The sequence below is a fragment of the Temnothorax longispinosus genome, chromosome 1 (assembly GCF_030848805.1).
Source record: "Temnothorax longispinosus isolate EJ_2023e chromosome 1, Tlon_JGU_v1, whole genome shotgun sequence".
Lineage (NCBI taxonomy): Eukaryota > Metazoa > Arthropoda > Insecta > Hymenoptera > Formicidae > Temnothorax > Temnothorax longispinosus.
In genome coordinates this window covers 28,607,355-28,619,006 of record NC_092358.1, presented here as the reverse complement: position 1 = coordinate 28,619,006, position 11,652 = coordinate 28,607,355, and the positions used below count along the sequence as shown (strand labels likewise).

Genomic DNA, 11,652 nt, shown 5'->3' with positions numbered 1-11,652 from the left:
TTTTTTCTGTGAAAATTAAAGACTGACACGCGTTCTACTATTGTAAATGTAGTAGTTTTTAGAACCTTGTAAATATATGTACCATACCGTAAATAAATATTTTTAATTTTTATAAATCGACCAGTATATGAGCTCCATTTTAAGCATATTTTAAACTTACTACTTTAACATAAAAGCAAGGAAACCAGTATATTTTGATTTATTTTACATGATCAGTATCTTTTTGCATCAGCATTTTTTTCTTTCTTGAAAATATGACGTGTGGCATTCACATTATTTATACATTATCTGACTTTTTTTTATACTTTCAAAGATATTTTGTACATTCCTCAGCTTAGACTTCGACGTTGTGAAATTTTGTAAGTAAATAAAATACTTTTTTACGAAAACATCATTTTATTAAGTTCAATGTGAAAATTCATATTATCGTGTTATTAAATATTTACGTTAAAAGCAAGAAATCAAGCGACGTGTTTGGTTAACAGATTAAACGCAAAATAAATGATGTTCAATATATACGTTGATTTCGTAAAAAAAAAATTATTAGTGGTCCTTTTACTTTTAATTTCACAAGAGTTGCCGCGGTATGTTAACCCTTTAGTGAAGATAATCCTGCTCTCATTATTTCGTCAACTAGAAGGAGATTACTGGCGATTATCGTGCTGAAAGTAAAAAAAATTTATCCATAGAAGTTATTGCAGCGCATATAAATCACCAAATATTTAACAGCATGTTTTCGACGATATCTTACCAAGAATTGATAATTTGTTTCTTTACATTATAATTGTCATAAACACCAACATCCGCGGGTTTTATAGCTTCCCCCGTAGATAAATCCACGCCTACTGGTTCTCCTAAAGCGGTGTGTTCCTCAAATAATTTAACGATCGTGTCTTGCAGATCAAATCCACTATTAACGGCTGAAATCGAAAGAATAAAAAAAGATTAATCACGATAATGTTGACAGTATTAGGAAAAATTAGAAATTAATAATTATTATGTTTACCGAGAGTTTTCGGAATGATAAGTAAAGCCTCGGCATAGGCCTGCACTCCTAAACGTTGCTTTCCTTTCACTTGCTCTTTGTATCGTTGGAGGGCTTGACTAACCGCAACCTCAAAGGCTCCGGCTCCGGGAACGACCGCACGATCGTCGATAGCATTCTTTATTGCCCTAAGTCCGTCACGCACAGCATCTTTGAGTTGCTCCAATGTAAATTTATTAGGTCCCTGGAACATCAATATATTAATAAGAATATTTGTGTCGCGCGTGTGCGCGTCAGCATAAATAATCATTTGCGTTACCTTCAATAATATAGTTACGGAATTTGGCTTTTTGCACTCCTCTATAAAGGTATATTTAGTTTCTCCCTGAAAGTAAATTAAAAGTTGTAAAAAGTTGCGTTCTCCGTTGTGTGACAACTCCCATTTTTGTTAATCAAAGTACAGAACGTTACCAGAACGTGTTCATACACGAGGCCGGCCCATCCCAAATGCTCCTCTTTCAGATCATCCACAGAATTCATGGCTACGCCACCACACGCAAGCGCCAGACGTTCCATGTTTCTGCGCTTGGCTCTGCGCAAAGCGATAATGTTCTCCTTCGCGAGCATATCGAGAGACGACGGATCGATCCCTTTCTGATTTATCACGACGAACGATTTATCCGTTCCGTCGCACAACTTCTTCTTCAACTCGATAATCTTTTTCACGCGATTATCGATAAACACACGTTCGGCGGCCACCAACTTTTCGCGCTCCTCCGCGGACTTGTAGAAGAACCCACTATTCACCTATGGAATGGAAATCCACAAAATTATATGTCTAATATATGTCTTTAATATTATTGATGTCATCTAGCAACATCACATACCTCGCTTTTCTCGTATTCCAGGCTCACATTACAGGTCAGAATATATGCGTTCTCCAATCTTTTCGGCATATCTGGATGTCTGGCTCCATGGTCAGTGACTATACCACGAATCAGAGTGGTATCGTCCGCCGTTCTGTGCTGCATTTCCATCAATTCGACCATGTGCAAGTCGATCTCTTTGCCCTGCTGCCTGATAGCCAGCACAGCGTCCACGCAGATCTCGGTTAATTTGTCAGCCATGGTATGGTGAAGTTTTGTTCTGAGCGAGGTCCTCGCGATATCCAGTAGGCTCTCTTTGACAGGCTCGATTGGAATTTTCATCGAGTCCAAGATTTCTAATGCCTTGGCGCGAGCCAAGTCAAAACCGTCCGCGAGCACTCTAGGATGCAGCCCCTCCGTTATATACAAATCGGCTTGCTTTAACAGTTCACCGATGACCAGTACAGTGCTGGTTGTGCCGTCGCCAGTCATATCATCCTGAGCGGTGGACGCTCTTGCTATCAGAGATGCCGTAGGGTGCTGGATCTGCATTTCATGAAGGAGCACATTGCCGTCCTTGGTGATCTTTATATCTCCAGCTCCAGAAACCAGCCTGACGATTCAAATCATTCAAAATTAGCATGATGATATTATTATAAACCAAATCATTACCAAAAGTATATAAATCAAAGAAGGTAACGTTAACGCCTCTTCTCGCTTCTCGCCGGCAATTCGTAAGTCATTTCCTAATAAGGAGAATGACGCGGAATCGGAATAGCGCGTCGCTCCACGGCCACGTTTCTCACGGTTGCTGGACATCCTCGCGCACGGGCATTCGGAGTCAAAGAGTTTCGAGATAAACGCGGGGAACCGCAGAGCGGACGGCAGCCTCGGCGAAGCGGCGAGATCATCACGACACGTGAACGCGCGGATACGTACATCTTCATGGTTCCCTTGGGCCCCAAGTTGGTCTTCATCACGTCTTGAATTCCCTTCGCGGCGGAGATGTTTACCGCCAGAGCCTGTGCCGCCCGGGCAAACTCGGCCTTCGGATTCAACAGACTGATAGCCGCCATCCTCGCGAATTTTCCTCGTTTCTTTATATTTTCGATCGTAAATACCACGCTTGGCGCACCTTCGACGTCTCTGCCTCTGCGACTGTCCTGCCCCTGCTGTCCGTGGAATGGCGTGGAAGTGTGGAAGCGGAAGACTTCAGCCTTCAGCGCGGCGGCCGCGGCGCTCTCGCGCGAACATGTGGACTTGGCATGAAATTAAACACAACTCGCGTTGCCAACGGAAGTTACGAGGAGGCGGGAAAATACGAATACTTAAACGTTCACATGGTACGGGGTTTTATTACAAGTATCAACGATCACGGGTTTATCCCAAAAGAACATATACTTATAAAGACAAAATCAATTTATTCCAACACACGAGAAAGGAAAATATTTTATAGTGGAGGATAGTAATATATATAATGTAAGGAATATTAACATTACAGAAACACAAATACACGCACGTTCTTAAACGTCTTGCTGATTGGAAGTAAATGTATTATACATACATGGTTGTTATTAAACAGAACGCTTGTAATGTTGCAATATTTAATCGTACAAAATGCGTAAGGTCAGAATCCGGACGTATGTACAATCTTTTTTTTAAACTTTCTTTTACAAACATTCTGATTAGTTAATGGGCGCGTTTAAGGCAACAGCAGATAGTTAACTGCAAAATGTAGAGTATCGTTAGAGGATGAAAATCCGCCCGTTGATAGAAACATACAATTTTCCAGTATTTAATTTTAGTTCCAATACAGCGTACAGTTATTATTTCGTATATGCATCCCAATGATATACGAGCTGCTGTTTGTCAACTGCGCAGCAGACTGCTTTGTTGACTTTTACGCGCCCAATGACATTTTAAGTATAATCGTAGTCTAATGGTAATAAAAAAAAAAAAGAATATACAAAATTTGTTTAACATCAAAAAGGTTCTCTGTTTCATAAAAGCCCGAAGCTGCAAACTCGAAGTTTTCTTGTTAAAAGCACGTTTGATTAACTGCATCGTTAATAAGAAGAATAAATGTTTGAAGTAAAACTACGGGACTAGAGAAACGGAAACAATGTGTACATATGTGTATGTGTGTGTGTGTGTGCGCGCGTTACAAGTATCGCTTATCCTTTTAGAAAAATATGTAACGTACCAACTCCTACATGGACAGCAGTTTGTTCGATAACAATATTTATTATAATATATAATAATATTAACATATTACTATTAATTATAATTATTATTATTATACATATAAATATTTACTATTTATACATAATAGATCTTTACTCTTGTAAGACTTTAGCAGATGCTGCCCAGATAGGAATCAAGAATATCGCACAAAGCCTATCAAAAACTTTTTTTATGGCACTACATGTTATCGATATATAGCTGAAAATCCAATATTAAACATTTTCGATAAGACATCTTTAAAAAAATATGTTTTGCTCGAAACATTTTCCGGTAACACGCTTTATCACGCTTATTACAAGCACTTACACAATAATACAGACGCTGGTGTGAAACTTTCGTGTATAAATCCTTTGCTTTTTTTTCTCGCAAAAAAAAAAAAAATAAATATCCTAAGAATATCATCAAGTTCCCTGTGATCCGATACTAAAATCACCCCCTAGGTCATGACTACAGCGATAGATCAGGGACTTGAGACTCAACCGTTTACGCTGCAAGTATTTCGATAAATATATTAAAACATCAGATTACCCCCCCCCCTCCTTCTTCCTACCCCATATAAGCGCGATTTTTCCGTGTGCGTCTATTGAACAAATATAAAATATTATTAAATTTCCCTCCAACCTCTGTGGCTTGTGCCATTCTATCCTTTGTAACAGTTTGGTATTTGTTTAAAAGCACAAAAAAGTTCCTGATCTTTCCCCTTCTTTAATCGATGTGTCTGAATCATTTTTCGTCGAGTCTGCTTTACTATCATTAAAATCGGTTGCTTTTTCTTCGCTCTGTAAGACTTCGTCATCTTTGATCAAGTCAACATCTTTGATGTCAATCTCTTCTATTTCTGGTGCCACATTCACCTCGGTATTTTCATTATCTGATGTTTCATTAGTTCCGTCCTTTGTTGCTTCTTTCTCATCATCAATAGACGTCGCAGCCGCTTGTCCTTTTTTCTGTCTTTTCTTGGCTTCAACTTTTCCATTCATTGCTTCTGCAATCGCTTTCCCCGCATTTCTCCTTTTCTGTTTGAGCTCTGCCACAACGTGTGCTTCTCCATTTTCTTTGACATCCACCACTTGAGGGATCGCTGCTGCCTCTTCTGCTTGAGCCTGCTGCTCATCGGCCTTGACTGCCGCAGCAACAAGTTTTTCCCTAGGAGCAGCTTTTTTTGCCGTTCCTTTCTTTGCATTTTTCAAATTTTTTGCTTTTGACGTGTCTTCTTGTACCGCTCCGTTTTGTTCCTTGCCATTTTGTTTTTTGATTTCTGCCTCCTCTGGCGGTGGTTTAGCAACTTTGTTTGCCGGATTTTTCTTGGCTCTTCCCCTCATGGACGTCGTCATGGCTACAAATGACAAAAAGTTGTATACGTAACACGATTGCTCAACGAGCACAGGTAATAGAAATTTTTCTAAAACAAATATACACGGCAAATGGTATCCAAACATTGACAACTTTTTAACGTCAGCCATGTGAAAGCCTTTGTTCACAATAAACATTGATAAAACCTTGAATATATCGATCAGTACATTTTGTAAATTTGTTCATTATTTTGTGCACATCTAAATTATACAGGATGCCTGAAAAATTCATTGAAACACTGTTGGAATTTATCAAAAATTTATTAAAACTTTGAAATAAAAATTCTTCCATTCTAGTTTTCTGCAAATATATCTGTGACCATCACCAAAGACACCACCGGCAAATCTGACGAGATAAAAGAAGCAACTTACGTGCATCATCAGGTTCCACCTTCTTTGCTCTGCTGCGAGGTTTTTTGGCCGCCTTTACTTCATCTTCTTCCTCTTCCTCCTCCTCCTCCTCCTCCTTGGTGGCTTGTGCCTCCAGACGAGCTTCGTCCGCGTTCTTGCGTTTCCTAGATGCCTTTGCAGGAGGTTTTGCCTGCGCCGCGCTTTCCACAACCATTTTCATGCGACGAGTTGTCCTCTTCGCAGGACTCGCACCAGCGGCCGTCTTCCCGGAATCTCCAGCATCTTCTTCATCCGTGGCTCGGGTCTTTTGCTTTTTAGCAGCCGGTGCTGCCTTGGCCTTTGGCTTCGCCGTGGTCGCCTTGGTTCCCGCCTTTTTTGCCGTAGTCGCGGTCTTGCCGCCGCGAGTCCTTTTTTCGGCTACCTCCTCGCCGGCATGGTTGTCTACCGTCGCGTCCTCCGGTTCTTTGTTGGTTTGCTTCTTAGACTTGCTCCTCGTGTCGGTTTTCGCAGCGGCAGCAGGACTGGCGGCCGTTTTCTGCTTACCGCGTGACTTGTTCGTCGTACTAGCCGGCCCGCCAGCCTCCTTGCTCTCCTGCTTCGCCGCCTTCGCTTGCCGAGTCGTCCTGCCCTGGCTGCCCTTGATCTGCTTCGGCTCGTCCGAAGCCTGCTTCGCGACCACCTTCCTCTTCTTCGGCGGCGTCACGTTGCCGTCGGCGGCGGCGGCGGCGGCGGCGGCCACGACGCTCTCCGCCGCCGCTTGCTTCGCCTGCCTGCGCGGTGCCATTTAGCTCCGACCGGTGCCCTTAGCCGGCTTGCCGCTGCTGCTAACTGTTGCTGGAACTGGTCTCCGCTACGGATTGCCGAGAAACCGCGTGCGCACGGCTACCGTCGCGAGGGATAGTCGCGAACGGGCTGAGATGGAATCACTGGGAATCACGAGATTTTACGTCGACCACGAGGAACGACCAACGACTAAACTCTCTCTCTCTCTCTCTCTCCCTCTCGCTCTACTTACCTCGGAAATAGCGCGCGCACCGATCCACCCGGCTTCGTAGTCCCGCGTGCTTCCGCGTCTTCCAAGGCTCTTCTTTTCCCCGAGGACTCAACGACGCTACGTCGACAACGAAACGAAACGGCGGAACTGCGCCGGGCGCCCTTGATATGCGGCACGGGCACGCGAGTGATCCCCGGGCAATCGAGAATCGATCTTGCGGATAGATAACCGTCGCCGCGCGATAACTGCCGAGTGCCGAGTCGCGACGATCACGAGGACTTGACTTCCTCCTCTTCCGCCTATTCTTCCATTGGACGTCCTCGACACCTCTGGAGTCTGGACCTCTACCGCGACGCGACGCGAGCCGCGAGTGCCGTGCCGCGGCCGGTGCGTTCCGAAATATACTCGCGCCGAAAATCTATAGTTGGCGTTATGTATGCCGTAGACTTGCGGTATCGCTTCTAATAAACGTTACAGATATTTTACATAGGTTTTTTTTACATGTACTATCGGTAGATTTCGAAATGCGTCCTCTCTTCTTCCTTTCTTCCTTCCTCTCGCTAGTCTCGCTTCACCCCGGCCCTTCCAGCCCCTTTTTTTCCAGCGATCTACGTGCCGCGCAAATCTCTCGACTTGGAAGCTATACGGCGTGCCCGTACGCGTGAATTCGAATTAAGATGGCTAACGACCTCGAGGCCTCGAGGATGTCGCCGGGTTTCGCACTCGCAGTTTCGCGACGGGCGTGAAAAAGAGAAAATTTCGAAGACGTCCTCCAACGTGGTGCAACCTCGCTCTCGCTTTCAAACGCGTCACGTGACTTTCGAAAGTTCAGACGCGCGCCGGGGCAAGATGGCCGCCTCCGGTTTGCTCTCGCACGAGGTAGACGTGACGTCACGATAAATCGAGTCGAGGTTTATTCTCCAAACTCCAATTAATTTACGTGGCGATTAATTTATTAGGTCGTACTTTTACTCTTTTCTACAAGTCGTTTGCGATTTTTTTTTATTTCTTTGCCATCCAGAAATTTTCAACATGCCTGCCATCATTTAAATTTTATGCCGCTCACTCTCTACAAACTAGTAAATCTGCGTTACGTTATATCCTATGGTCAGATTGCAAAACACAACATAACCTCGTCTGTCATCTCGAACTGTCTCGAAGAAACGTTCCACGTTTCCACTTATTTGGAACGTTATGAAATTTATTTACGCACGTTGTTCACGTGCATACGTAAAGCATACGTCTTGAGCCTTCCGTCAAGTACGTCACGTAAGTGTTATTATGACAGATCGTTAAACGAATGAGTCGTTCTGATTGTGAGTAAATTCGATCTAATAATATCTTGTGTTTTTCAGGGGAATATATATATATATATCGACGGTCTGTATTCTGGACTTGGGCGGCAAGTGCTCTCTTTACTTGCCGAGATATTGTCAAGTTGAGAATACGCTCCAAAAAAAGATGAACATGACGAAAAAGATAAACGTCAACTTTTCATCCTTGGTGGGCCTGAAAGCAGAACTGTTGAGGAAACAAGCTGAAGTAAACGAGGCCAAGTTGAAGACCGAGCCTGTCACAGCGCTGCCACTGTTGAGTAAGAATAAGAAGAAGAGCAAAAAGACTGTTGCAGACGGTCGTGCTGAAGAGAAGGCCAAGAGACCGAGGATGGACTCGGAGGATATTGTCGCCCACAAAAAGTCAAAATTAATGTTGGAAGCTAAATCAAGATTATATGAGAGGTTGAAGAAATCAAAGAATAATAACGATAAATTTTTGGTCGATTTTGAGAATAAATTGGACGAACCCGACCAAGACGTCGTGGATGAGACGATTAATGAAGACGATCCCTTGGAGCCGGAGGAAACGTGGGTCGAGTATCAGGATTGTTTTGGCCGTACGAGAAAGTGTTTGCGGGAGGATCTGCCCCACATGCGGAAGAAGGATGATTTCATAAAGCAGGAAATAATGAAGAAACATCTCGGTGAAGAGGAAGAAGAGGAAAACAAGGAGCAATACTCTGTGCAGGAGAAAGAACCTGAGATAGAAATCATGAGAAGAAAATGGGAAGAACAAACGCGAAAGCTTGCGGACAAAGCTGATATACATTATCAAGACATATTGTTCGACGAGGCGCGAGCGCACGGCGTCGGTTACTACGCGTTTTCGCAAGACGAGGAGGAGAGAATAAAGCAGCAAGAAAACCTGGCGAACTTGAGGAAGGAGACAGAGAGAAAGCAGAGGGAACGGAAGGAGATCGAGGAACTGAAGGAGAGAATGGAACAGAATAGATTGAAGGCAGCGAGAATTAGACAGCGTATCAGAGCGGGCTTGCCAGCGGAGCCTACGGAGGAGGAGTTGGCCCAAGAAATGTATAATAAATCTGCGGAAAATAAAGACGAGTCTGCTGAAAAGTCTATGGAGACGGCTGATCGTGTAGCCACAAGTGTCGTGGATGCATCTATCCAGGAAAAAGAAACTACGGATGAGGATAAGATAAAAGCCTTTGGAGAACTTCTGGGCAAGAAGAATCACTGGCGCGTAATGTCGCAAGAAGAATGGGTAGATAAATGTAGAGCGCAAAGAATTAACGAATTTGGGCCAGTTTATGATAATTTTACGAGTGGTGGATTTTACAACTGTTCTCAGAACGATGAGCAGTTGATTCGTAAAGAAAACGAAAAGCCAGATAACGCAGACACTTGTAACTCTCAGAAATCCATTGAAGAATCTATCACCAATTTACAGACGCGTCAAGACGGTAACGCGTCTGTCGGTACGGAGACAGTTTTCCGTGCTCAAGACCGCGATAGCACGAGTCAGATGGACAAAAACAATTTACCGGGATACAACGCGGCCACGACCAGCTCCCACGACGTGTCGAAAAGTACACGAGGACCGGCAACAACTCCCGCTGTGACCTTTTCTCAGGAACAAACGACCGTTTCATCACCTTTTACTCATCTATCCAGCACGTATTCACGAAATGTATATGGCTCGTCTGAGATATATACGCCTGAACAGCAAAAACAAACAGACGATATGAATATCCCCCTTCCTGGTGAAAATGACGTTTCATCTTCCGCTTCCAACAGTGTCGGTCACACAAACAAGCAAGACGCCGTGTCACGAAATATAAATGAAGTAAACATTATGGCTGGTCTGAAATATTTAAGAGAAAAATTCGAAGCGAGTCACAGTAAATGTACATAATAAAGCATTATTATTAGTATTATATTGAATTCAACTTTATTATACATAGTAATTTAATATAATTTTATAGAAAAATAAACTTGTAACTCTTCAGTTTGCATCATTTGTTTTATCCCAAATATTCTTGCGTCACAACGTAAACGTAGCATCTTGAATTAATTCTTATGTCTCCGTTTTGATCTTTTGGATTGACTAGACTGTGTCATCTCTACGTCTGTTTCTACTTGTGGTGCGCATTCAACATCCTTGGCATCATTACCTGTAATACAATTAAAAAAAAAAAAAAAAAATTAATATTTGACCATTTATAATATACATAATAGTAAAATCATTAAAATATTTAAGAACCAAAGATAAAATTAAAAAGATTGAAACGTACTGGAATAATTTCCTGGTATAGGATGATGACACGTAGGACATCCCGCTGGACCGCCATGATTTCTTGCATAGTTCTCCAGGCAATAAACGTGTGTCGCAGCATCACACGTGCTACATTTCTCGCTCTGCAAGACAAAGATAACAAAATCAAAAATAGGATACGTGCGTTATATATTCACAGAACGACGTACATAAAAAAGTTCCTGCTTGCATAAAGTACAAATTTGAAGATTATTCTCATAGGTATCCTTGAAATATTGCAACAACTCCGCTATGCTTCTTACTCCCATATAATATTTACCATCCTGAAAAAAAATCCATGTCTTTTCAACCGTCAGTTGTAAAAAAGTATACCGTCAAAGTTGTAAAATATAAAAATATATATACACCTTGGAGTATAACCATTTTCTCTTGACCATTTCGTGTAAGAACTCATCGGCTTCAGCCTTGCTCAGTCTTAGATTCAACGACGAACACAAGTTAAGGCAAAACGTACTTGATACATAGCCGTTGCTTGAAGTAACAATTTCAGAATATACGCTGCGCAAGAGAGCCAATTCGGCTTGCGAGAATTCAGGATGGAAGCTGAAAAACGACGAGTGGTTACCGCGAAGCTTTTGCCAGCCGTAATATCAGTACGATCACATCAGTTGACGACCGTACCTGGCACTCTTGTCTTGCACCGTGCTCGCGAAAACCCAATACAGCTGGCCGGTAACTTCGCACGTCATGCACTTTATGGTCATGTATAACGGTCGTAGTTGTGCATTTATCTCACTCAATACCTTCGCAGTATTATTGTGATCTGAAATTCACCGCCAATGTAACATTTTCTGTGCCGTGTCGACACAGTCAAGCTTACGTACCAAATAACCTAATAATCAAATCCTTTCCGTTATCTTCGTGTAAAGCCCCCTCGTGTATAATAGCTTGCAAAACGGCCTTGTGTTTATTGCCGTAAACCATGATGATTCGATTGTCTCGACGAACCGAAGAAAATAATACGTGACGCAGTCGTTAACCTCAAAAAGCGGGATTCTTCCACGCATTCACAACACGCACAACTACGCGCGCCGTCGGCCGTGCTCGTCTCGTGCATCAAGTTGCGCGCGACGCGCGTACAGGGAGGCACGTTCGGAGCGAGCATTTGTTTCGATCGCGCGCATGCGCGGGGGCAGAAGCGTGGGGCTCCAGTTGGCGATCCTGGCGGTGAGCGACGACGCGGACGCGCGTGACGTCAAACCGACGTTGGCGAACCGCACGTCGCGCGAA

General features: G+C 43.2%; 4 protein-coding genes across 4 annotated transcripts; 1 reads left to right on the top strand and 3 right to left on the bottom strand.

The window, feature by feature from the left end:
* Nucleotides 1-183: 183 nt before the first annotated feature.
* Cct6 (chaperonin containing TCP1 subunit 6) lies at nucleotides 184-3,041 on the bottom strand. The gene is made up of 7 exons (XM_071796309.1): nucleotides 2,791-3,041; nucleotides 1,873-2,464; nucleotides 1,457-1,792; nucleotides 1,305-1,370; nucleotides 1,007-1,229; nucleotides 752-920; nucleotides 184-662 (listed from the first exon to the last, which is right to left on the bottom strand). Exons 1-7 carry the CDS (start codon nucleotides 2,925-2,927, stop codon nucleotides 590-592), a joined length of 1,596 nt encoding a protein of 531 aa, XP_071652410.1. The 5' UTR covers nucleotides 2,928-3,041; the 3' UTR covers nucleotides 184-589.
* Nucleotides 3,042-3,252: 211 nt separating this feature from the next.
* Nucleotides 3,253-7,504, bottom strand: LOC139823843 (uncharacterized). The gene is made up of 3 exons (XM_071796313.1): nucleotides 6,814-7,504; nucleotides 5,820-6,724; nucleotides 3,253-5,431 (listed from the first exon to the last, which is right to left on the bottom strand). The coding sequence occupies exons 2-3, from the start codon at nucleotides 6,580-6,582 to the stop codon at nucleotides 4,764-4,766; spliced, it is 1,431 nt and encodes a 476-aa protein (XP_071652414.1). The 5' UTR covers nucleotides 6,583-6,724; nucleotides 6,814-7,504; the 3' UTR covers nucleotides 3,253-4,763.
* A 170-nt stretch (nucleotides 7,505-7,674) lies between these two features.
* Nucleotides 7,675-10,095, top strand: LOC139823804 (uncharacterized). The gene is made up of 2 exons (XM_071796294.1): nucleotides 7,675-8,061; nucleotides 8,148-10,095. The coding sequence occupies exon 2, from the start codon at nucleotides 8,254-8,256 to the stop codon at nucleotides 10,000-10,002; it is 1,749 nt and encodes a 582-aa protein (XP_071652395.1). The 5' UTR covers nucleotides 7,675-8,061; nucleotides 8,148-8,253; the 3' UTR covers nucleotides 10,003-10,095.
* On the bottom strand, nucleotides 10,005-11,561 carry Nse1 (Non-SMC element 1). The gene is made up of 6 exons (XM_071796489.1): nucleotides 11,247-11,561; nucleotides 11,044-11,185; nucleotides 10,770-10,965; nucleotides 10,572-10,685; nucleotides 10,382-10,505; nucleotides 10,005-10,261 (listed from the first exon to the last, which is right to left on the bottom strand). The coding sequence occupies exons 1-6, from the start codon at nucleotides 11,344-11,346 to the stop codon at nucleotides 10,158-10,160; spliced, it is 780 nt and encodes a 259-aa protein (XP_071652590.1). The 5' UTR covers nucleotides 11,347-11,561; the 3' UTR covers nucleotides 10,005-10,157.
* Between the last annotated feature and the right edge of the window lie 91 nt (nucleotides 11,562-11,652).